At 44.1% G+C, this 26,265-nt stretch overlaps 1 protein-coding gene across 3 annotated transcripts; it reads left to right on the top strand.

Annotated features, from left to right (window-relative positions):
- Window positions 1–8,887: 8,887 nt before the first annotated feature.
- Window positions 8,888–24,471, top strand: LOC307243455 (spindlin-Z-like). Of its 3 annotated transcripts, XM_080018275.1 has the most exons (8): window positions 8,907–8,961; window positions 13,994–14,077; window positions 16,914–17,004; window positions 18,247–18,295; window positions 19,191–19,326; window positions 21,453–21,570; window positions 22,517–22,750; window positions 23,395–24,471. In XM_080018275.1, the coding sequence occupies exons 4-8, from the start codon at window positions 18,270–18,272 to the stop codon at window positions 23,592–23,594; spliced, it is 714 nt and encodes a 237-aa protein (XP_079874401.1). In that variant the 5' UTR covers window positions 8,907–8,961; window positions 13,994–14,077; window positions 16,914–17,004; window positions 18,247–18,269; the 3' UTR covers window positions 23,595–24,471. The 3 variants fall into 3 exon arrangements, with proteins under 3 accessions (XP_079874400.1, XP_079874401.1, XP_079874402.1); XM_080018274.1 differs by lacking the exon at window positions 13,994–14,077 and having other exon boundaries at window positions 8,888–8,961; XM_080018276.1 differs by lacking the exon at window positions 13,994–14,077 and having other exon boundaries at window positions 8,915–8,970.
- The last annotated feature ends 1,794 nt before the right edge of the window (window positions 24,472–26,265 follow it).

Raw genomic sequence — 26,265 nt, 5'->3', positions numbered from 1 at the left:
CACTCTGCCATTTGCGCTGCTCGCAGAAAGATGGCGGAAATTCACCGAAAAATCAATAAATTGTGGATCCCTGTGGATCCCACTGTGGTTCGGGCATCTCCTTCTCGAGTAGATGCGAGTAGAGTAGATTATATTTGGATGAGATTAGATTAGATTAAAGCAGTTTATGATTTGATTGAACTAGAGTAGATTAGGATTATATACATTTTGTTTGATTCGATTAGGGTCAGATTGGATTGGATTAGATTAGGATCAGATTATATAAGGATTGGATCATATTTTATAAGGATTAGATTGGATAACAATAGATTAGGACCAGAATCAATTGGGATTCGATTCGGTTAAATTGGATTAGAGTAAATTATATTAGGTGTAGATTAGAGGATATCAGATTTGATTTCGATTAGATTGGGATTAGAGTAGATTACAATAGAGCACTTTAGCATAGATGGGCATAAAATTTAATTGGATTAGAGTAGATTTGGATTCGATTAGAATTCAATTACATAGGGTTAGAGTAGATTGGGATTTGATTGGAGTAGATTATAATTTGATTAGATTGTACTTGAGTAGATAAGGATTATGTTAGAGTTGATATGATTCGTGTAGATTAGGAAGGAATGTGGTCAAACCGTGAGAGAGATAAGGCGGGGTTGCCTCGGCTCGTTGTCTCTCATCCACCAATCGGTTCTGGCCGACGTACGACCTAATTTGCCTGGATTTCCCAGCATGCACCAGAGAACCTTCTGAACCAGAACTTCCTCAACCCTCCGGAGGGTCCTGTTCGTCATCCAAATAAGCCTCGGTGACCGGTTTTCGGTCTTTTATCCGCATTCAGAGCGCGCGAAGGCTCCCCAGAGCGCCGCAGGAAGCCCGACACCATTATATATGTCGCTCCCCTTTGCACCGCTATAAGTAAAGCTCTCATGCAATTAACATTTGTCCCACTTCGGTGGGACATATACTAAAATTGGAACGATACAGAGAAGATTAGCATGGCCCCTGCGCAAGGATGACACGCAAATTCGTGAAGCGTTCCTCATTTTGACATTAAAAATATGAGTTATGGTGTATTTTTGAGGAATTTATTGATTTTTCGGTGAATTTCCGCCACCTAGTGGCGAGTATCTCAAATGGCACACGGTGCGATGCTCGCTCTTCGCCGCCAGGAGGCAGCATCGCACTGTTTAAATCACTGCCATTTGCTCTGCTCGCTCTCTGTTCTCGCTGTTTGGCTGTGGAGGCTCTTGCTCGACCGCAGCAGCTGGAACAGTCCATTGTTGTGGTGGTGAGGATCCTTCATGATGTTGCAGCTCTGCTACTACACCTCCCTTTGTATAAGTCCTGCAGGGAGGGGAGGGTTGTTCCAGTGGTACGTTGGGCTGAACGCACAACCCTCTGCAGAGCCCGCCTGTCCTGAGCAGTACAGTTCCCAAACCATTTGGGGGGTATGACCCCCCTAATTTAAACTTGGACCCTTTTGTGAAAACAAAAGGTCGGGGGTACATGTCAACATCCTTCTTACCTGTCATCATAAACATTACAATATATTTCCCTTATTCATGCCTGGAAGAATCCAGTAACAGGATTTCAGACACCCCTAATGTGGACCGTACCATTACGCTGGGAATCGCACTCCACAGTTCAGATCAGAGCCAAATAAAAACAGTTTTTATTGTGGATTTAATTATTTCCTCCGTTTTCTAATTGAATGAAACAAAGAAGGTCCTGCGCATGATGGGCACAGCCTCTCAGTCACTGTTAGTGTCTCACTGCACTTAATTTACAGAAAAGACTACCCTGTTTCCATACCATACCATAACACTTTTGGAGGTTGTATACCAACATTGGGTGAGAGGTAGAATTATTCTGTGGAAACGCAGAGTTTTATTTAAATCTTAATCTGAAGATTGTCTAATTAATATACATTAAATGGCTGTATTCATTCCGTACCATAATTTGAAGGTCCTTTATTTTGAAATTCCACATCAGAATGCTGTGAAACCATATGGGCGATGTCTTGAGGTGGGCGTACTGCCATTTTGCAGTTGAATGATTCTGTGGAATCGTGGTGTTTTCTTTTATTTCTTACCTGAGATTTGTCTAATAATTTTGTGAACAGTGAATGGTTGTTTTCTATCCACAGCATATTTTCAAGGCCTTTTATTTTAAAATTTCTCAAAAATACAGAAGCAGAGAGTTGCCTCCGCTCGTTGGATTCTTCCATATATATAGGAGAGAAATAATCAATCCAGTTGCTCTTCACTCAAATTAGATACACAGGACGAATGAAATGAAATGAAATGAATACATCTACAGTTAAAAATAACATTTTTATTGTTTTTTTTATTTCCGCTGAGTGTATGTGGGCTGGTCCGCACCCAGAGCGATGAAACTTAACTGGGTGGACTGTCCTCAGTAGTGTATGCAGTCAGCACAGTCAGAAAGAGGAGACACCATGTGCGGTATTATCTGTCTAACAGTATTAATGTAGAAGCTACTCTATGCATCCATCCATCTATCTATCTGTCTGTCTATCTGTCTATCTGTCTGTCATTCTCCCTGAACAGGTGGGGTTTCACCCTCTGTTTCACTTTCCACTCTTAGTTTCATGTCTCTTGGTTTCAGCTTTGCTGCGACCAAAGTCCCCAACGTGAAGTACGAGCTGAGGGAGGCAGCGCCGGGTTCCCCTGCAGCCAGGAGCTCTGCAACGTACAGCCAGGTGGTCATGTACATATATCATACATCTACGTGTACACACTACTATATACATTATATATAAAAACAACATATACATCTACATATACACACTGCTATATACATTGTATGTACATATAACATAAACACACTGCTATATACATTAATATACATAAAACATACATCTACATATACACACCACTATATACATCATATATACAGTACATATAACATCGCCATATACACACACCACTATATACATTATATATACATATAACATATACATATACACAGTACTATATACATTATATATACTGTGTATATATACACATAACAAATATACATCTACATATACACACCGCCATAGACATTTTATATATAGCAAAGGCCCCCTACGCCATGAGCAACAGAGCGACCAGGATCCTCCAACTCAGGAAGGAGCTGAAAACCCTGACGCAACAGTACAAGGAGGCAAGTGAGGAGGAGAGGGGCGCTCTCTCAGAGCTGCGCCACGCTCTCCACAAGAAACTCACTACCTTGAAGAGAGCCAACTGGCATCGGAGGCAGAGGAAGGAAAGGGCCAGGAAGCGGACTGCCTTTCTAGCTAACCCCTTTGGGTTTACTAAACAGCTGCTGGGGCAGAAGCGCAGTGGGCAGCTCACCTCTTCCAAATCTGAGATTGACAGCTACTGACAGGGAGCAAGATCTGGGCCAAAGCAAGTCCTTGATTAATCCTCCTGCACCAACCCTGAACTTTGAGGAAAAGGAGCCCACCTTGAAGGAGATCCAGGAGGTGGTCAAAAAGGCAGGCCCAGGACCGAGTGGGGTACCCTATAAGGTGTACAAGAACTGCCCAAAGCTACTCCACAGCCTCTGGAGGACCATGAAGGTGATCTGGAGTAGGGGCAGTGTTGCTCATCAATGAAGGTGTGCGGAAGGGGTGTGGATTCCAAAGTAGGAGAAGTCAAAGAACATTGACGAGTTCAGAACCATCTCGCTGCTCAGTGTTGAAGGGAAGATATTCTTCAGCATTGTGTCAAGGCGCCTGATACAATACTTCCTCCTAGGGAATTCATACATCGACACCTTGGTCCAGAAAGGCGGGATCCCAAAGGTTCCACGCTGTCTGGAGCACACAGGCATGGTTACCCAGCTGATCCAGGAAGCCCAGAAGAACAAGGGGGACCTGGTGGTGCTGTGCTTGATTCCCCACAAGCTGGTTGAGCAGGTTCTTAACCAGCACCATGTCCCAGGCAAGTTCAAAGACCTCAAACTGGACTACTACAACAGCAGTTGTAGTAGTCCAACCCTCCAACTGAGTCCCTCAGTTGGAGGGTCTCCTCCGGGACTACAACATTGGAGTGGATCAAGCTCGAGAAGGGAATCTTCACTGGATGTACAATTTCAGTGATCCTCTTTGCGCTCGCCATGAACATGCAGGGGAAGTCAGCTGAGGTTGAGTGCAGAGGACCACTAACCAAGTCTGGTGTCTGACAACCTCCCATCAGGGCCTTGATGGATGACATTACCGTGACAACTACATCTGTCCCGGGGAGCAGGTGGATCCTGAAGGATATGGAGGACCTGATCACTTGGGCTCGCATGAGCTTCAAGCCAATGAAATCCAAATCCCTAGGGCTGAAGAAGGGTAAGAGCGTCGAAGTACCACTTCAGGGTTGGCAGCACCCTGATACCATCGATCAGCGAGAAACTAGTGAAAAGCTTGGGAAAAGTGTTTAACAGCAGCCTAAGGGACACGGCAGCCATCCAAGCGACCGACAAGTCAGGCCTTCCAGGCATGTTTAAACCCTCGATATACCAGCATGGCATCCTTCCACAGATCCTCTGGCCTCTCTTGGTCTACGAAGTCCTGATCTCCACCTTTGAGGGATTCGAGAGGAGAGTCAGTAGGTTCCTAAGGAAGTGGTTGGGTCTTCCGCGAAGCCTGAGCAACATCACCCTGTACGGTAAGAACAACATGCTGAAGCTCCCCATCAGGAGCCTGAATAAAGTGTGACCGAAAGGTCTACCTGGCCGGCATCCAGGTCAGAAGAGGTCGGAAGTGGAAGGCAGCAGAGGCCGTTGAGGTTGCTGAGTCTCGTCTGAGATACAGCTCACTGGTGGGCATGGTGACAAGTTGAAGGGCTGGCCTTGGTAGTAGCTCAAAACCATGCTACGATTAGTTTGAAGGGGAAGGATAGGAGGGCCATGATCCAGCAGGACGTACGAGCTTCAGTCGAGGAGGAGCGTGCCACCCGATGGACCGAAAGGTTACATGGGCTGAGCTCTGGAAAGTATAGCCTTCGACCTGCAGAAGCAACCTAAGTTCCCAGCAACTGTTGCCGTCACAACATTGAGGCTAGACATGGTGCTGCTCTCAGAAGCCTCAAAGCAGGTCATCCTGTTGGAAATCACTGTCCCTTGGGAAGACCGCATCGAGGAAGCCAATGAGCGGAAGAAAGGCAAGTATGCTGAGTTGGTGGAGCAGTGCCGTGCCAATGGGTGGCGAGCGAGGTGTGAGCCCATCAAAGTAGGGAGCAGAGGGTTTGCTGGCCAGTCCCTCTGTATGGCCTATAACATGCTGGGCATCACAGGAATGAGGAAGCGAAAGGACATAAAGATGATCACAGAGGCAGCTGAAATTGCCACAAGTTGGCTGTGGATCAGGAGAGGAGAGGCGTGGGTGAGGTAGTGCTACCAGGACTTGATCAGACCCGGCTGGGTCGCCTGAGCAAGGGTGTCAGTTGCAGACATGAAACACCTAATGAACCCAGGATACAAAACTGATGATATGTCCAGGTGCATTGCAAGATGTATATTTATAAAATATATAACATATACATCAACACATACACACTACTATATACATTAAATATATAAATAAAACATACATCTACATATACACACCACTATATACATTATCGTGGTGTGTATATGTAGATGTATGTGAGTGTGAGTGTGGGGGTTTGCAGCGCAGAGTCTGGTATCGATCCAAACAGCCACGTCTCAAAGGACGATGAAAAGTTTCTCTATTCCCCAACAGGAGCTGAAGTTCATCCAGTTTGTTGCACAGTGAACGCTCATTAGTAAGAAATATTCCCGGTAACGGTGGTCAAGTTTGCGTCTGCGGAGACGCCGAGTGCACCGACACAATTCCCTCGCCTCCGGCGTTTCAGTGTGTACAAGGGAAGAGTGCGTCTCTTAACAGAATGTCCAGCAATTTAAAAAATGAAAATAATTGGAGTTTCATTCATTGTTAATCATTTATTGTTTCTTGTATTTTTATTATTGTCTATATTTTTATCATCACCATTCTTTGTCTTTTGTTATGTATTAATTATCTTTTCCTGCCAGAGCCATGGAGCTGTCCCAGGCCGCTGCCTCCCTCCAGGCCTAGATCGCACCTTGCAGGAAGAAGAGAAGAACGTCCAGAAACACAGCGAACACCTTCTGTCCATCATGCAGCCGTTCAAAGGAATGTGAAGACAGACGGGCAGACAGAGAGAAAGAAAGAAAGGCAGACAGATGGACAGACAGGCACAGAGGCGGACAGACAAACAGGCAGACAAAGAGACTGATAGGCAGACAGACTGACAGACTGACTGACAGAGAGACAGGCGGACAGAAGGAGCAGTGTGTAGGATTTAGTGCCATCTAGTGGCGAAGTGACCCCCCCCATGGCGCTGCAACATGGGGGTGCAACATGAGGGTGCAACATGGCGGAGGAACATGACGGTGCCACATGAGGGTACAACATGTCGCTGCAACATGGCGGTGGAACATGACGGTGCAACATGTTGCTGCAACATGGCAGCGGAACATGGGGGTGCAACATGGGGCAGCAACATGGCGCTGTAACATGTGCTGTGCAACATGGTGCTGCGACATTGGGGTGGGACATGGAGGCCTCTGTGAAGTGTACCCGCTCCTTATGTAGATAAAGGCGTCATTCTTAGGAAACGCCAACATAACGATTCTTATTTTCATGAGATTATACACTAATTAAAACACACTTATCAATATTATATTCCATTTCTGACAAGTCCGTTCCCCAAACTCTAAACATTGCACCTTAAATTCTTAATTAATATTTATTTACATTTAATAAAGAATGTAAGAAAAATAGTATATATATATATATATATATATATATATATATATATATATATATATATATATATATATATATATATATATATATACGTATATATATATATATAACACCCGCCATATATTGTATATATACACACAGTATATATATCCCGTATATGCAGTATATATAAACTTTATATCCAGTATATGTGTGTATATATATATACACCGTATATGCAATATATTTATATTTATATACATGCACAGATAAACACATACAGACAGTATATACTGTATAGAAATGAATGCACATTCTGTATTATGTGAACACATCATATATTGTGGCGCTGCGGGGTAACTGAACGGGTGGAGGAGAAGGCGGAGACGGCGCCGCTTTCATTTCCTCGCCGCCGCAGCAGCGTTTGACGTTTCCAAGCAACGAGGTGAGCGGAGCTGGATGACGTCGCTTCGCAGCCTGACAGCGCCTCGTTACGTCATCATCAAGGGCATTCCTACACGTCACACTGTTCCCTACAAGTTAAAGTGTGTACATCTGCAAAAATAGTACTTTCACGTTTTAAGGAACGAACACACACACACACACACACACACACACACCCCCATCGCCGCTGTCGCGGTCCACGGCGGAAACGGATCACTATTTCGCAGCGGGCCGCACAACAATAATGCGCCAACCGGAGTCCACGCGTTCCCCGGCGGTGTCACTATCTGGCAGCGGCGGTGAGCGCTTCGGCGCATTTTCTGAGATCCGCTTCCTGACGAGTCACTTGGTAAAAATAAATAAATAAAGAAAGAGTGGATTTTACGGGCGAACGAGTCAGAGCTTCGGTGCAGCTCTGTTGGACACGGAGTTCTCGCACACACAAAAAAAAACCCCACACCCACCCAATCCTCTGTAAGTGATTTATTAAGACTGAAGAATGCAAAGTGTGGATGCTGGAATATTTTGAGACCAAGTATCTCAAAAATATTTATTTTGACGATAACTGCAAATTGTGAATCACATTAAAAATAAAACTTGATGTAATTAATATAATACCAATGATATATTTTGGCGGAATGTGGAAGTATAAATCAGTTACAATATCCAATTTGAATTATGCGTGAATGAATATGAATTATAATGAATATGAAGCAAGATTCAAGATTCAAGATTCAAGATTCAAGATTTCTTATTTGTCACATACATATACATACTTCCATACATATATGCAGTGAAATGTAATGCAACGCACCCGGTGATAGCACACAATAAGTCCTAGGAAAAAGTACAAAAATAAAATAAAATAAAAAAGTAGAAAATTCCTTTCTAATAGACCGACTAACTGACTCCTAAAACGTAATACAGTAAGTGGAATACTTATAGAATAAGATAAAAAATATATAGAATAAAATACAATAAAAAATAAATTGAATTAAAATGGAATAGATAGAAGGAATATGCCTATGTATATACAGATATGTGCATTTAAAGTGGCATGTGAATTAAAGTGGCATGTGAATGTGAATAGTGTGAGGTAGTGTTTGGGATAATACAGCACAGTATACAACAGTACGGCGCAGCAATACGGCATCACGAACAACCCTGAACAGTGACACAGTATGCGGTACAGTATGCTACATACAGTACAGTAGGTAGTGGAGCCTAGTGCATGGCTCAGTTAGGACCCCTGGTGAGGTCAGCGTTGGCAAGCAATGACTAATTACAGTATTAACTCTGTAGTCATTACATTTCACTGTATATATGTATGGAAGTATGTATATGTATGTGACAAATAAAAAATCTTGAATCTTGAATCTAGTATATTATTCGCTGCATAGTATTCTTACATGAATCAACTGTGTCTACTTTTTACTTTGTTCACACTTTGCAAACTACACAAAGGAAGTTTCCAAGGAGTTCCACAAGGTGCTCCATCTGACGTTCCACCACATATTATGGGACGCAGGATCCAGACGCGACGGCTGCCCGAGGCGGGGACCGACACTCGGATCGGCTTCCGTGCGCGATCCCCGGGTCGACTCCCTCGCGGCTTCCGTTCGCGGCGGACGGATCGTTCACGAGTCTCTCGCCCCCCAGAGGCAACTTGTGTCGGTGGCTGGAGCCGCGGAGCAGCGCGGGAAGCGGCGCAAAGTTCCCGCAGCGAAAAGGTGAGAAAGGTGAGAAAGGTGAGAAAGGTGAGAAAGGTGAGAACGCCCCGATTAGCGCCCTGCCGCCCGTGCGCACGGGGCCCCGGGAGCCGCGACGCCGAGCGGCCGAGCGGGGGGGAGGGAGGCGGAACGTCCGGCGCCCGTCGGCGTTCCGCAGGGGACGCGTGTTTATGTTTCCCTCTGAAATGACGAACCGTGCGGCCCGCAGGCGTCGTGCCGCGGCGCCTCTCCACGGGCGCCCCGCGAAGACGCAGGGGCGTGAACGGCGCAGAGCGCGGGCGGCAGCAACATGGCCGACGGGGCAGCTGCGGCGGGGCAGGAGCCGCTGTCGCACGCAGGGGATGAGCGGTCGCGGGACGACGCGGTCGTAGCGAACGAATCTCTGGAGGAGAAGGAGGAGCCGTGCGTCGCACTGCGGGGGCCACACCAGAAGCGGCGCGTCAGGCGTCAGCGCTTCAGATACGCGACCACGTTGATCGACGTGGAAGGTCACACCAAGCGTCGGCGTGGGGTTAGGGTGTCACGCCGCCAGCCTCCCGGATTCCTCGCGGTTTGTTTTTTTCAGACTGGGTTCCATTTCTCCGGGCCCAAGCGTAAAAACTGGAGCGTAGATTCCCATAGAGGTCCATTCAAACAGATGCATTTAGTGAAAATATTCAATTACCAAGCCCGGTGTACATAAATCGCATACCTAAAATGGCTGATATGCAGTCCTCACGTGAATTACTTTTCGCCACAACAAATGAAACCTCACTAATGTAAAGAAAATATTATCATTCCAGCAGGAGAACAAATGTCACGCCCAGGATAGACTTTAGATTTTACTTCATACCGGGGAAGTAGAGATGGGTCCGATCAAATATCAGTACCGGGCGCCGATGCTGACGTTATTCGCTCATGGGATGTCGGACTGACGTCGCCACTCTGCCTGCCGCTCCGCCTGCCGTTCCGCATTCCATTCCTTAGCTTGCGTTGGACCATGAATCCGCCGTTTTATTTTGCCGATTTAATGGCTTGCCTCCTCGGCAAATGATTCGGCTGTAAAGCGCAGGCAGGAGCCGGCGGTTGGAGTTGCACAAAGCACTGTGATCGGAGCGGCGGCTCAGCTGCGTTGGTCCGCAAAGTAAGAGGCCGCCATTCCTGCGTGTATAACATGCGTCGCCGTAAAGATGCTGGGAGTTGTAGTTACAGCCGCGTGGCCAATCCCCGGATGAGGATCAAAAACGACTGATTGATAAGTGCTGGTTGCGTCCGCTTCAAAACCAAAACAATCCCACGTCAACGTCGCTGCCGTATTGGAACTTGATAGACTGACTGGCCTGTACACAAACACCGGTAAACGGGGGAGCTGTGGTGTTTCTGCATGAAAAGCACTGTAACGTTTACACACAAATATAATTTCCTTCAGATAGTTTTAGTCGGGTTGGACATGTTTCAGCGTCATGTACTGAGCCATCTTGGTAATATCGATCTACATTTGGTTGGTTTTTCACTAATATCTGCTCCGTATGTGGATCGATTTGGATGAAAGTTCAACCCTGGGGTCTTTGTGACAGCGCCGTTCAAACAAGACATAAACCGTGTTTGTGTGTTATGCCAAAGTTGGTTTTCAAGATAGTTTTAGGCTTCAAAGTTCTGAGAATTTTCTTCCCGAACAATAACAATAAGGGGCTGCCAAACAATTACAAACGGGCTTATGAGATATAGAAAAAAGGTATGGGAATCCGTATCAGTATCGGCACATACTGTATGCATCGAATTGGAACTGAAAAACAGTGGATCGATGCATCTCTACGGGATTGTGTTTGCGTTATTTCATTCATTACATTTACATTTAGTCATTTAGCAGACGCTTTTATCCAAAGCGACTTACAATTGTTCAAACACCGATGGACGCAGCCATCAGGAGCAATTAGGGGCTAAGTGTCTTGCTCAAGGACACTACAGCATGCTAGCAGGAGGAGCCTGGGATCCAACCAGCAACCTTTAGATGACTAGACCACCAGCTCTACCGCCTGAGCTACCATCCCCTAGAATGCACCTGGCCATGCAGCTCAGGTAGGCTCAGGGGTCCTAGTGCCTGTCAATCTCAATGAACACATCTCCAACTACGTTCACAAACAAACAGACTATGAATGCGAATGAAATGAAAAGCAAAGATTCACTTGAACCCTTTAAAGGTTCGTACATTCCACAGTTTGTTGTTTCAGTGGAAAGTCAGCAGAGTGATGCTGTCACCAGCGCGTGGTAAACGGAATGAAGACGGACCCGGTGTGAACTGACCAATCAACAAAATGAGGCGACGCACTTCGCGGCGGTGACGTACGGCTGCTGGCGCCTCACAGCTGTTGGAATCAAACCTCGATTCACCGAGACTCGAACCCCGATTCGCTGAGCAACGAAAAGAGCAACATGGTCAAACAAGCTTCTTGAGTTGCGTTTCAGTGAGTGGGCTGGCGAGCGTGAGAATGTTCCATAATAAACACTCAGGACCAAATCCGTGCGGGTGAAGGGCCGAGGCATCGGACATAATTCATATTGAATGTGTCTGATTCACAACTGGCATTTGCAATTTGCATTTTGTCAGAAGTAAATTATTTTTACTTCACTTCCCTTCACTCATTTCTCGGCCAAAACAGATCGTTTTTAGGGAACTGAAAGACTTTGTGGGATCCAGCGCCGAAGCGACCCTTCTCGCTCTTCCTCATCGTTTACGGGAATCCTGCCGTGCTGACTGTGCATAACAACAACTGACGCAAACAGACCAAGTGTCGGTAATGCAACCACTCTTCTTACTGAGTGACTCGCCAGGAACCAAATCTTCAAAAAGTGTCAAACTTTCTGTCACTATTTGTTGGTGCAGATGACAGGGTTTTACCAGTCTGACCAGGAGGGCCCAGGACTTCTTACCTCCTCAGAAAGACCGGGAGGCTCCAGGACCTCTTACCCCCTCAGAAAGACCAGGAGGCTCCAGGACCTCTTACGTCCTCAGAAAGACCTCCAGGACTTACCTCTTCAAAAAGACCAGAAGGCTCCAGGACTTCTTACCTCCTCAGAAAGACCAGAAGGCTCCAGGACTTCTTACCTCCTCAGAAAAACCAGGACCTCCAGGACTTCCTACCTCCTCAGAAAGACCTCCAGGACCTCTTACCTCCTCAGAAAGACCAGGAGGGTCCAGGACCTCTTACCTCCTCCTGGATTCCTCCTTCCTGGTTCTTGATTGGATTCACCCACCTCCACCTTAAACTTGAAAAAAAATAAAAATAAAAAAAATAAATAATAATAATTATTATTATTATTATAAAATTGCAATAACTTTAAAAATTGCATTTTATGGCCTTTTGTTTTTGTTTCCAGCAACACTTTTGGTTATGTGACAAAGTTGTTACAGATGTGTTGCACATCTTACTCAGCATGGACTCTTCTTATACTTATACTCTTCTACTAAACGTACCCTTACCTGTTCTACAGGAACCAACTCACTCTACACATACCTGTAGAGAAAAATCCAAGAAGATCCTTGTCCTCACCTGGTCTTGTCTGACAGAGAGGCGTAATAAACATCGGTATCCGTTTATCTTTGAGGCCATTGCCGAGAAATGACAACCTTATATGGCAACGACATTGGATTGGAACTATGGACCCTATGGAACTTGCACAAATGACCGACTTATGCTTGAGGTTCCCTGAACGCGGTCTGAGCTTGGAATTTCAGCCTTTTGTTGTAATGCCCCTGCAGCTTCTTGGAATAGTCTTGAATTCTCTACTAACTTATGGACAATGTAAAACCATGGTCACACACCTCCTTGCCTCAATCTGTAATTGTGTTAATTGATTTTATCTGTGTTGTGTTTGTATTTTATTGTTTTTAATTTATTTATCGCTGCATGATGTGATCTTGGCGTCATTTTAAATGAGGGCTACCCACAATTGTGTTCCAGATAATTTAAATAAAGGTTGAATGAATGAAAGTTCTGTGTACAGTACATTACATTTCATTTAGCAGACGCTTTTATCCAAAGCGACTTACAATTGTTCAAACACTGACGGACGCAGCCATCAGGGGTTAAGTGTCTTGCTCAAGGACACTACAGCATGCTAGCAGGAGGAGCCTGGGATCCAACCAGCAACCTTTAGATCACTAGACCACCTGCTCTACCGCCTGAGCTACCCCCCTGTATTCCACATTACTGGTGGAATAACTTATCCAACCTTGCTATCTGACCTAAAGGTATACTAAACTGTAATAACGGTTCATCGAATCATCTGGTTCATAACCTGCCCTGTTTCCACCTGATACCGACCTCTGTCCTGTACTGAATATATAGTACTTTCCTGGAATACTATATTGACTAAAAGAGATTATTGTTCCAAAAATCAGTGTTATATTTTGGTGAAAGTTGTCTTTAAAGGATAAAATGTAAGTCTCTGGTATGAGTGGATGGTGGCCGGGGTGTCTAACCAGGCAAACCGCCACGACCCACCAGCGCTCGTCAGTCTTCTGACCGTGTATGGACTCCCGACGGCATGGCGCAGTCACTGCTTTAACGATTTCCAGCCATTTACTTGTTTAATCATTCGGTGGAATTGATGTGTTTTTGGTTTTAACCTTTGGTGAAAATTGCAGTGTCATTTCATTGACCGACACTTACTCACACCCTGAGGACAACACTTGGGCCCAAGACAAGCAGACGGTAGCAAAACAAGGCAAAGCAAAATGTAAGGTCTAGTGCTTTGCTTAAGAGCAGCGAGACGGTAGTTTGTAAAGAAAAAAACTGCAGGTTTTGACTTATTTGCTTCCCCTGAAATGTTCCGTCTCTGTATTCCTGCAGCCCCAGCTGTGTGGAGGCTGCAGGGACCTGATGGAATCCAGATGTTGTGGGAATGGCACAGACAAACACAATATATGTTATTTAATGCACACATTCCTTAGTCCGTAGAACCATATAGAGCCTCTACAGGGCCGAAGGAGGAGGGAAAGGACTTCACCATCGGCTTCCCATTGACTCCTCTGTTCTTTTTCTTATGCTAGACTTCTCCTCCGAGTGCTCTGGGAGTTGAACCAGCAAACCTCAGGTCAGCATCCCAGCTAGTTGAAGACTTTTTATTTTTTTAGGTAAGCGACTTTTTCCTTTCTCTTTATCCATCCTTCCCTGTGGGGGGTAATTGCATTGTAACAGCAGCTTATATAAAATCAATAAAAACGTGGACTCAAAACCGAAATCCAAACTCGGTTGTTATAACCCTGCTGCTTATTAACTGACTATGAACTGAAGAGCTCGGCTCCAGTTGGTTCCTTGTAAGATGTGGACCACGATGCATTGCAAACCTCTAGCAGAGGAGAAAACCAGCGTTGTAGCTCTGTGCAGTGCTGCAGTGCTCATTCCCAGACGCCGGTTGCTGGGGCCTTTTTGAGCCGAGTAATAAAAAATGCAACGGCCTCTGGGAGATTTTCTTGGAATTCACTCCAGCACAAGAAAAACTGCAGATCATTAAAAAAAAGGCCATAACAATGCAATTCACAAGGACTTGGATCAACAATAATTTTTAGCTGACTTCAACTTGTGTAAAAATTATAACATGAAGCGATACGAGCAATGTAGCCTGTGTTCTGCCTTTTGCCTGAAGCTGATAAATGATGTAAAACGATCACATGTGCAATGCATTGAAAGACTGAAACAGATACCATACCATGAAACAAAAATTTAAACGCCAATAAATTCACCATGACTTGCTCTTCATAAGATCACATATTTTGGTGTTTCATCAGGGTGAACCACGTTGGTTAAACTTACTTTTTAGGACCAGCTTCATATCAGTGAGTTGAAACACCCCGGCATGTGGATATGAAGGTGAATCAAGCTTGGACTGTAGGAGGACACGATATGAAAAGGTCCCCTAACGAGGCAGATTGAACGGCTACGATCCCCGTACAGAGTTTGAAAATGAAGGCGGCGTGGATCTGGAAGCAATCATGGCCCCACGCTTGGCGAGGGCGTTTCCTGGTGGAGGTGATGTGGCAGTATGGGACACCGGATAGCTTGGTGCGGAGGCACTAAAGGTCACGGAATGTCTGGAGAACGTTGGAACCAGATGGGACCGTGCGGCTTGCGTGCTCCTTACTGGTTCGCTGGATCTCGTTGGGCGCTGTCGAGGAAAGCCATCTAAAAATAATCTCGAACTGAAATGTTAGGAGATTGTATCGACCTCCCCCTTCTCTCCCCCTTTTGTCCATCAAATGTCACAGTTCCAGTGCAGAGTTGGAGGCGGCTTTTGTCCATGGGGCTTGGAGGTTAGGGTTCGGTAGTTAGGGTATCCCACCGGTCAATCAAGCCTCTGCAGTCCGTTCTGTTGACCTGGAATGTCTGTAAACATAGATATAGAAATGGGCCACTGATAGTGGAGTGTGAAACATGCTTGAAATACATTTTCACTCCAGGGTCAGGGTTGTTTCCTTCTGCTGGGAGAGCAGACCAGCGGTGGTATCACCAAAGGCCAAAGTCTGCCCTTAATGAAAAAATAGATACTCTATATTTATATATTCAAATGCATAAGCTGTAAAGTAGGATTTACCTGTTTAGCAGTTGAAACAACTATCTATTTTGTTTGCATATGTAAGTACTTACTGTATATATCAAGTACCAGTCTCAGATGAAGAGAATCCTCCCAAACTCACCAAAGCAAATGAGGAAGTCGTTCCTCAGCTGCAGCCTGGGCTGGATATCGAGGTCAGAAGCCGTTTTCTGCTCTGTCGCCTACATCTCATGTTCACAGACTCCACACACCTACATGTCTTGTGTTGCCGTGGCAGGAAACCTATTGTAGGAGTTTGGTATTCAAATGGATTCATCAATGCTTTGCGGAGGAGCTTGTGTCTCGGGGATAACTCCCCTGTGGCCGTATGAGGCGGGACAGCATTTGAACAAATGATGAAAGTATTTTGTGGCCGATCTTAACATTGTCCATATCCTTACAGTTGCGGACAGGATGACGCTTCCTGGGTTTCCGTTCTGAGAGAACCCGGGGATTCCTCATCGTCCTCTTGAAGCATCTCACATTACTGTTTTTTTGCGTCTGGGTTAATGCAGTTTTATGCGTATGAAAAAGCCCTTTGTGCGTGGAAACTGTACGATTGCAACAGTGCAGGGGATGTAGCAGGGGTGTTTGTTTGACCTGCAAACACTCTCCGCGGTGACAGTAACAATGACCTTTTCAGGAGGGTGTCAATGTTACGGTGGATAAAAAGAAGTGGAAGTTTTTGACCAAAAAGATGTGTTCAGAAGAAGATAAGAACGAGTTGACTTGGTGATCTGGGTTCTTGCGGTGTTCTCAGTCTAATCCACTGCGTCGAACTTTGCCTTTCATCTTTGCCTTTCCTCACTCTGAGAGCTCCCCTTGTCGCGATTGGTCTAAAAGCCATTGCGTCATGGCAGGGGACGGACTTCAACCTCCCTTTGCGAGTAATTAAACCTCCTCCTTTTCCCGGGTCAACAAGCTATTTTTTTTCCTGGGGCCACAACATTAGGGCATGTTTTATAGATACCGTATCTTCTCAAATATAAACCGTTACTCAAATAAAAACTGTTAAACAAAGCTGGATCTGGGTCAATGTGGTTTTTTTTCTCCTGCAGCTGCATCCTGTGTGGTTCCTGTGTTTATATTTTAGATTTATTGTTTGTTTCTACTTGTATGATACAAACATTTTAAACCAAGGGACATTTAGCCTTGGATTGGTTGGATTTTGTTTTTTAGTTTGTGCTCACCTCGAGTGACCTGGAGTCACTACAACTCACCTTGAGAGAGTAAACTCCCCTTCAGGATCGTATGGGATTCAAACCCAGGTCCCTGGGACAGCGGCCCTTGAGGGAACAACCTTGGCTGTCTGAAATTCCACAGAGCCACGCTGTTGGACGGTGTCCTGAGTGTCATGGTAGCCCCCTCTTGTCTTCCAGCTCTGGGCTGGTGTTGGAGCGTTGGAGCCCGGCGGCGCTGCTGCCGTCTGCCTCTAGAACTCTGCAGGACCAAGACCAACAGCTGATACAGGTCAGAGACAAGACCAGATAAGATAACAGGACAGGGCTGACATAGACTTATGTTATGGTAACATGTTATGGACACCAGCCCCAGTTAAAGGTAAAAAGTGAGATTTTATTTAAACCAAACGTACTACAATAATCAGGTGGTCTGGCCGAACTGAAGAAAGGGAGGAGGGTGGAGCACCCTAACCGCCCTTACAGGGGGCCCGCTGAATTAGGTGCTTCTCCTCAATCTACCAAAAGGGAGAAAATAACTAAACTAACAAGTGAAGCAGCGAAAGGTGGACCAGCAGACCTCCACCCTCAAAAAGGAAGAAAACAAACGGCTCTGCTCCCAGGAGGGTCCTTTTAAAGGAGCGGGGCGACCAAGACCTGATTCCGGACACCTGGGAGGGAGAGCAGAGGAAGGAGAGCGGGTGGGAGTAACAACTGCTGTACTATGAACAAAAAACAGCAACTCAGAGATGAGATCCAGTAACGTGATAGAGATGACGGGGAGGATAGAGATCAAAGCTTTCATCCCAAAGGAAGGTGCCAACAAGTTGCTCAAGGAAAAATGTCGGTTGGAAAAGGTGCAAAAAAAAAAGAAAATAAATAATAAGGAATACAAATAAAAATAGTAGTCACAATAATTTAAAATAAAAATGAGTCATAACATAATAAAATCCTTATAAATAAGGAATTTAGCAATTATAGAAATAATATAATGATATTAGTCACGATTATTCTATAATATATTAAAATTATTCATGAAAATTATAATATAATTCTCAGCATAAATAGCTTTAGAGGAGATTGCATTAAAGAGTGTAAATACTTCAATGTGTTACTGTTTGATTTGTTATCAGATGTTTAAGTCAAAGTGTTGATTAATTAGTCCAGAAATTGGCTTTACCTGTTTCTGTTACCTATTTTAAAGACGCAAACAGTAACATTGGACAATTGCCCACGAATAGCGTCCCCTAAAGGAAGCCATAGAAACTACAGCGAGGGTAGAATGGAATAAGACTTATTGTATCTTTAAGCGGGACCATGGAGTACAATAATGCATTAAATGTACTGTTTGCATTGACAATACATACATTTGCAAACAGTATACAATTCCAATAATACATATGATGATGATATGAGTCATATTATTTGTTATTTCTGTTGTTGGAAATATGTATTTCTTGAAGTGACCAGGAGAACGGGCTGTGATTTATTTGTTTGTTTGTTTGTTTGCTTGTTCGTGTTTACCCCTGGGCAGGACATGCAGGCGCCTCTGTAACCATGATGAAAAAGAAGAACCCCCATAAGTACGTCTGAAATGTACAATTTTATCAGGTGAAGTGAAAATATCCCACAGAACAGACCGTGGAGTGGAAAGCATGAAGCCAGATGGGTCCCGGTGTTCTGCCAAGACGCCGCTTTCTTTATGATGAAGTAGGCGGTGTACTGTAACCAAAGAAAGAAGTCATTTGCGGGAATGAGAACACTGGCAAAAATGTCCCTTGAACCCCACGGTCAGTGTACTGAATTCAGTGTACTGGTGCCTGAACGGGAAAAGAACAGCATATACCTCCAAATGATGGTCCATTGACTGCCTAAGTGGAATGGCGTAATCGTGACGGACCTGCACCCTAAAAGTGCAGGACTTATATCCCCCTGCTTACACCACAGCACGACGAGAGCCCCCCAGAGGTGCAGGATGGGTACTACGCAGGACAAAGCAGGAACCTGGAAAAACCTGGAAAAACTCATCACATACAACAAAAAATAGGGACAGTTATGGTCCTGTTAAATTGCCTGTAGAAACAGTAAATATGTTTGCGCTGTCAACGGATCAAAAGAATTAATCATAATTAATCGCATGATATTTGTGTCATTAATCGCGATTGATCGCAATTTCGAAATCTACACAAATTTGACCCTAAAGAAGGATTTTTATACTTTGCGGTGCATTGAGTTATAGTCATTTAGGCCATGATGGAAACTATAGCCACACTATACATACAAACAAACGAAATAAACAAAAAAATAATAATAAAACCAGCATTTCAGGAGTGCTTTGTTTCATGGGAGCTTGAGGGACCAGACGTTAGGACTGCGGGAACTGATGCCAAATGAGTTACAGACCAGTACAGATTTTGATTTAAAAAATCAATAAATAACAAATTTTAAAAAGTATTTTTTACTGTTTTATATTTTTAGAAAGCACAAGAGCAGCCCGGAAGCGAGCCCCAAGGCCTTGTCCCAGACCAGACACAACGTGGTGGGATGCAGGATAAAGCACGTCTGGAAGGATGAAAGCAGACACGTCGTCTGGAAGGGAACCGTCCTCGACCAGGTGCTGACGGACGGATGGATGGAGGGAGGGGTGGAGGGAAGAATGGAGGGTGGAGGGAGGGTTAGAGGGATGGATGGAGGGCTAGAGGGATGGAGGAAGGGGTGGAGGGGGGGTAGAGGTAAAGAATGGAGGGATGAGGGAGGGATAGAGGGAATAATGAAGGGGTGGAGAGGTGGAGGAATATAAGGATGGAGGGAGGTAAGAATGGAGGGGTGGAGGGAGGGTTAGAGGGATGGAGGGAGGGATGGAGAGGTGGAGGAATAGAGGGATAGAGAGAGGGGTGGAGGGATGGATTGAGGGAAGGATGGTTTTTTTTGTACTTACCATGGCAGCTGACGATCCAGCAACTATTTTTTACCACATGTTAACCTACAATCATACGGTGACACACTCCACTGATTAGAAATGATTTAACAATTGATTTATAAGTAGTATGTCTAGTTTTACAAGTAGTATGTCTAGTTTTATAAGTAGTATGTCGTGTTTTATAAGTAGTATGTCGTGTTTTATAACTAGTTTTTATGACTAATAGGGCTGCCCTCTGAAATGTGGACGAGTTGAATCATCAGTCGGAAACCCATTAGTCGACTGAGATTCTTCAAGTCGAGCAGTCGTTTTTATTTATTTATTTTGTTTGTTTGTTTGTTTTTTCAGCCAGTGTGGATTTCAGTAACAGGATAAAACAGTAACAGGATAAAACAGTAACAGGATAAAACAGTAACAGGATAAAACAGATAGAAGTTTACAAAATGCACAGGAATAAGATTTAAATAAGGAATTATGAATAAGGGGAATCATAAATACATTATTATAAGTGTGAGTCAAACACGGTTCTCTGTGCACCCTCATCGCCCCGCCCCGCTCCTCCAAATGAAGCGACTAAAAAACGTTTGTTTTTAGTCGTTAGTCGTGGAGGAGTGGGGCTCCGTAGGGATGGTCTTAGTGGTGTATGGGAACGTAGATGCTCCCTGATCCGTACGGGTTACTTTCAGTGACTGGGGAAGGATCTAATCATATTTTTTCACTCACTACAGTGTTTGATGTAAGAAGGTATCATGCGTGTGTCATGTTGCTTCAAGCTTTAATTTAAAAATTGAGTATTGAATATTTGATGTATTTTAAGATTGAATTCACACATTTGACATCTTGAGTGTTGTTTTCATTTAAGACCATGGGCAAAAGTTCTTTGCTTTAAGTGTAAGCAGAATCGGCCCCGCCCCCCTCGCCCATATCTCCAGCCATAGAGAGAGAGGAGACGTCTCTTCTGATAAGAGAGAAAATGCTGCTTACACAATTATCTTAATGTTATTTCAACTTTTAAACCTGTTATATAACCTAAATTAACCTACCGTTACCAGTACCGGTACCATCGGAGCTTATAGATACTACGCTTTATCGGGACCTGTTTAATACCATAACTATTACGTCTAGTTTTATAACTAGTTTTATAACTAATATGTCTAGTTTTATAACTACTATGTATAGTTCTATAACTAGTTTTACAACTAGTATGTCTAGTTTTATAACTTGTGTTTTAACTAGTATGTCTCGTTATATAACTTGTTTTATAACTATTATGAATAGTTTTATAACTTGTATTTCTAGTTTAACAACCAGTATGTTTAGTTTAATAACTAGTATGAATAGTTTTATTACTAGTATGACTAGTTAAACAACTAGTATGACTCGCTAGCCAGTGTTAGCATTAGCATGTTGAGGAGGGAGGTGGAAGCAGGAGGAGTGGTTGCCTTGACAACGGTCGTTATAAACAGACGTTATTCAGGAATAACCCAGCGCTGGCTGCTGCCGTCGACCAATCAGGATCCAGGATTCCGCAAAGAGTCGAGATACCGTTCTAACTGACTAACTCATTCTAACTAACAATCACATTGAGGCACGAGGAAAAGATGGTAACCAGGCCCCAGGGTGTGGACCTGCACAAGCACCTGGTGCAGCTTGTTCAAATGAAGAATCGTTAAAAAACACTTAAATTCAGCCGAACGGACGTTTCCGACGGAACAGGAGCCTCAGGTGGCGGCTGCCTCGTCACGCTCTCTCCCCCTCTGTCTCTCTCTCTCTCTCCCTCCCTCCCTCTCTGTCTGTCTGTCTGTCTGTCTCTCCCTCAGGTGCCAGTCAAGCCCTCCCTCTACCTGATAAAGTACGATGGCTTTGACTGTGTGTATGGAGTGGAGCTCCATAAGGACGAGCGGGTCCAGGGCCTGGAGGTCCTGCCCGACCGGCAGGGTGAGGCCGCTGCTCCTCACAGCCTCTCTGATACTAACTATTACTTCTGCTCCAGCACTGGTTTGACACTTCGAAGGGTTGACACGCAGGGCGATCGTTAACCTTTAGGCTCATTGTGCATTGTGTATTGCTGATTCCTTCTATTTTTTATTTGTATTAAGATTAGAAAAGACGTTATTAGTCGCACAACGGGGGAATTTGCACAGTTACAGCAGCAAAAAGTGACAGCAGAAAATAGAGAGCATCGATAAAGAGTCGTAGTAACTAAAAATTAGTAAGAATCAAGGTAAGCATTATAAACAATATAAAATATATAGAAAATATATACATAGGTAGAAACAACATAAATAGGAATCAGAGTAATGAAGCGTATTGTACATATTCCGAAAAATTGTACATCAGGGATTGTAGTTTTTATTTTATTTTATTATTTTGTTGTTATTGCCTATTTTTGATGTGTTCCCTCTGGTGATGAATAAAGTACTACTCTAATCTATTGTAATTGTCTAGCTCCCAACCTATCTATACCATACCTATCTATCTTCCTACCTAGCTACCTACCTACACCATACCTACCTATCTACCTGCCTACCCATGTTTATACCTACCTACCAACCTAACTACCTACCTTTCTAAACACCTACCTATCTACTCGCCTACCTCCTACCTATGTAACTTCCGGTCTTACTACCTATCAACCTCCCTACCTACCTACCTACCCATTTATCTACAAACCTACCCCCAACCTACCTATCTACCTCCTACATACCTATCTACCTACCTGCTTATCTAGCTACCTATCTACCAAAGTACTTACCTACCTAGCTATTTACCTACCTACCTACCGACCTATCTAATCCATTACCATTACTTACTTTGTTTTTGTTCATTACTATTACTTCAAGGTTGGGTTATTGATCCTCTCAATACTCTACCCCCGCCGCAGCCCACCCCCGCTCAGCCGACCCGGGCCTGGCCGACACCATGATCGGCAAGGCGGTGGAGCACATGTTTGAGACGGAGGAGGGGCCCAAGGAGGAGTGGAGGGGCATGGTGCTGGCCCGGGCGCCCATCATGACCGCCTGGTTCTACATCACTTATGAAAAGGACCCGGTGCTCTACATGTACCAGCTGCTGGACGACTACAAGGAAGGAGACCTGAAGATCGTGCCAGACTCCAGTGAGTGTCTTTAAAAAAGCTCCACAAAAGGTAGGTAGGTAGGTAAATAAATAGGTAGGTACGTACGTAGGTATGTAGGTAGACAAATAGGTGGGTAGGTATGTGGGTAGGTAAATAAATAGATTGGTAGGTACTGTAGGTAGGTAGGTAAATAGGTAGGTAGGTAGGTAGAAAGGTAACTAAATAGGTAGGTAGGTAGATAAATAGGTAGGTAGATAGCTGTGTAGGTAGGTAGGTAAATAGGTTGGTGGGTAGTTAGATAAATAGGTAGGTTGGTAGGTACAGTAGATATTACGGTTTTATGGCAGCTCAAATCAAAACAATAGGCAATGAAAATAAAGTAATAACAAAAGACATAATAAAAAATAACTAAACTAAAAAGTAGAATATTTTAAATTAAAGAAAACATTTGGCAACGAATAAAAAGTAAACCTATCAATAGTTTTGAAATAGGAAATTGTGCAAGTTTGCATGCATAGTTACCAGCATAAAATAAAATCTGTACATATACTGTGTGTATCACTTGAAACATTTGAACATTGCGTGTATACATATAGATATATATACAGTATATCTAAATATATATAAAATATATGCATACTGTATATATAAATGTACATACACATTATGTTAATTCTCTCAAGACGACAGCATCCCTTCGGAGCCAGAGCCTGGTGAGGTGGTGGACTCGCTGGTGGGGAAGCAGGTGGAGTACGCCAAGGAGGACGGGGGCAAGCGCACCGGCATGGTGGTCCACCAGGTGGAGGCCAAGCCCTCTGTCTACTTCATCAAGTTTGACGACGATCTCCTCATCTACGTCTACGACCTAGTCAAGACCTCCTAGGGCCCCCTGAGAAGTCTAACCGAGTCCTACAAAGTCCGAGGAGAAAACGAAAAACGTGAAGGGCCTCGGCGGGATCCGCCGCTCATTTCTGAGACTCGCAGGAGGGGAAGGAGTAAAGGAAGTGAAACAAATATCCTGACATCTGTCGAGTTTCACCGACAGCTTCCAGGCTTCGGGGTAAAGGTCTTAGTCGGACAGCATCGTCATTCAAAAAATCGGAGACTCAAAGATTCAAATTACAGCCGTCTTAATTTCCTCAATTCCCCTTAAGGACCATGGATGTCAAACCTGCGGCCCGGGCATTTCTTCCGTCTCCTGGGAGTCTGGAATCCATTTTAGACTTTGAACCTGTGACGCAGTCCGGACGGACAAATGGACATTTTGCACCGTCACAAAAGGGAAAAGTCAACACGTTTAAAAACCTTCGGGAATCTGTCCAGAGGCACAGTTAGCCCTAAGCCGTCCACCATCAACAGCCCATGTACAGACTATTTTAGACCTAAAAGTTACATTTATTACATTTTGGCTTAGTTATTGCGTCGTCACAAGACTTCCCAACAGCAGACGACCGTCTAATATGCCGATATGCCGATGATCGGGTAGTTTTCCCGAGCGCATTGCTCTGTTGCTTCTTACTGGTCAGCGGTTTGAATTGGAAGGTGTCTCGGGTGGAGAACGGTGTTCAATAACAAGTGGTGTGCGGGGTGCAAAGCCAAAACACTATTGGCAGTCGTCGTCGTGGCGGTTTGGCAGTGTACCATGAGCCTTTGATACCTTTGAGCAAACCCATCGCCGACACATGGGCGTTCCCGCTCGGGCCGAGGCGACAGGGCGTGGCAGGTGAGAGACGTTACTTGCTGATGGTTAATGGTTTCAAAGGGAGCGGGATAAGGGTGGGGCAGGGTGGTGTAGGACGTATGACCTATGTAGGACGGGTGGGAGGAGGCTTGGGTTTGGGGCTCTTAAGGTGGGTTGGCCGAACACTGCGACCCTTTCCCGAAACATCATTGCACTGAAATTAGAGCCAAATCACAGATAAAAAGGGAAACACTGGTACTTTTTTTTGGAGGAAATCCAAGCCTTGTTTTTCCATCATTGGGATTCGACCAGACTGATTGGCATCTTTGGAATTTTTTTAATTCATCCCGAATTGAGAGAATCGCTTGAGCCACCTGCCACACAATCAGAACATGCTTTGCCCTTTCCCCAGTTATACTTCAGAATCAGAATACAGTATATCGGAATATACAGTATATCGGAAAAAGGACCTTCTCGTAAAAGTAATTTACCAGCGTGATGAAGGATTTGTAAGGTACTGCGTAAGGCAGGTGCGATGTTGACAATTAATACTAAAAACCAAACCTCGGCAGGATCAGTCTCACAGGAATATTTTTTTGGAAAATTTGTCTTTCGCCAAAGAATGTGACGTCACGATTGCCCCCCGTTGCATGAAGCTATTCTCCCAATACCGGATCAGTTGGAAAGATTGTGACGTGGATCAGTCGGGGTTCACTACCAGGGATCAAAAAATTAACCTTACGAGTTCTTATTGTAAGTAAACACATCCGGCGACAAACGTGACTTTTATCGATGGACGCCGCTGTTTGGCAACGTCTTATACGCTTAGTTACTGAAGAGCAGATTAGGTGGATGGGTGGACTGATGGATGTTTTGATTGGACGTGAACTTGTTAACAGTTGGATGAGCGACAGTTTTTTAAGGTGGTATTCTAGTTTCTAACCTCTCGGGCAGTGACGCTGATTCAACCAGCCGCTGAAGTCTGTTTATATTAGAACAGTGGAACCTGCTGAATTCAAGTTATTTGCCAGTGAGAGGAGCCAAAACACATCGGGATTCAGTCTTAATCGCCTTCTCATGGTTCTTTGTGTTTTTTTGGGCTTTTTTTTTTGGAAAAGGAGACAAAATTGTACAACTGGAAACTTAAGGATCCTTTAAAGTCGAGTCGTTCGGGATTGACCAATCATGTTTTTCCACGGGATCCACATCCACATGGTTGACTTCTTGGTGATGAATGGAGGAATCGTATTGATAATTTATTTTATTTTGATTTTTTTGTTAAACTGGTGTTGGTGAAAGGAAAGGAACACAAATACGTTGTTGGAATGTTTTTTTTTAATGACCTTAAATTGACTTGCGTGACGGATGGTGTTGAGTTGAAAGAAAGAAGGATTGTGTGATGCACTTGTTTTTTATTTCTCTGTTCAGTTTAGATCATCTCCATCAAGTTCTAATGACAGAACTGAAAGTTGTTTTCCTTAAAACCCTGAATCATAGTCTTAGAATACTAAAGGAGGAGATATTATTTGTTATTATTATGAGGATGATAATTATTATTATTATTATAAAGGCTGATTATTATCATGGGGATGATGATTTTAATTATAATTATTATAATTATTTTTTATTATAAGGATGATTATTATGTTGAGGATGATAATTATTATCGTTGTTGGAATGATATGGGCATCTATTGTTCTGTTGCCTTGTACATTTAAAAGCATATTGTGTGTTAATGACTTTTATTCTTATTGAAAAACAAAATGGCTCATTGTTTTTTTTCCCTCAAATGTTTAGTGCAACATATAATGTAATTTGTCAATGAGCTGAAACCGGAACAACAACGTATTACACAGTAATTCACTATTTCATA

Source organism: Zeus faber (genome assembly GCF_960531495.2).
Source record: "Zeus faber genome assembly, chromosome: 17".
In the NCBI taxonomy this organism is placed as follows: Eukaryota; Metazoa; Chordata; class Actinopteri; order Zeiformes; family Zeidae; genus Zeus; species Zeus faber.
Note: the sequence above shows the minus strand (reverse complement) of the source record. Positions and strands in the feature narration are given on the sequence as shown.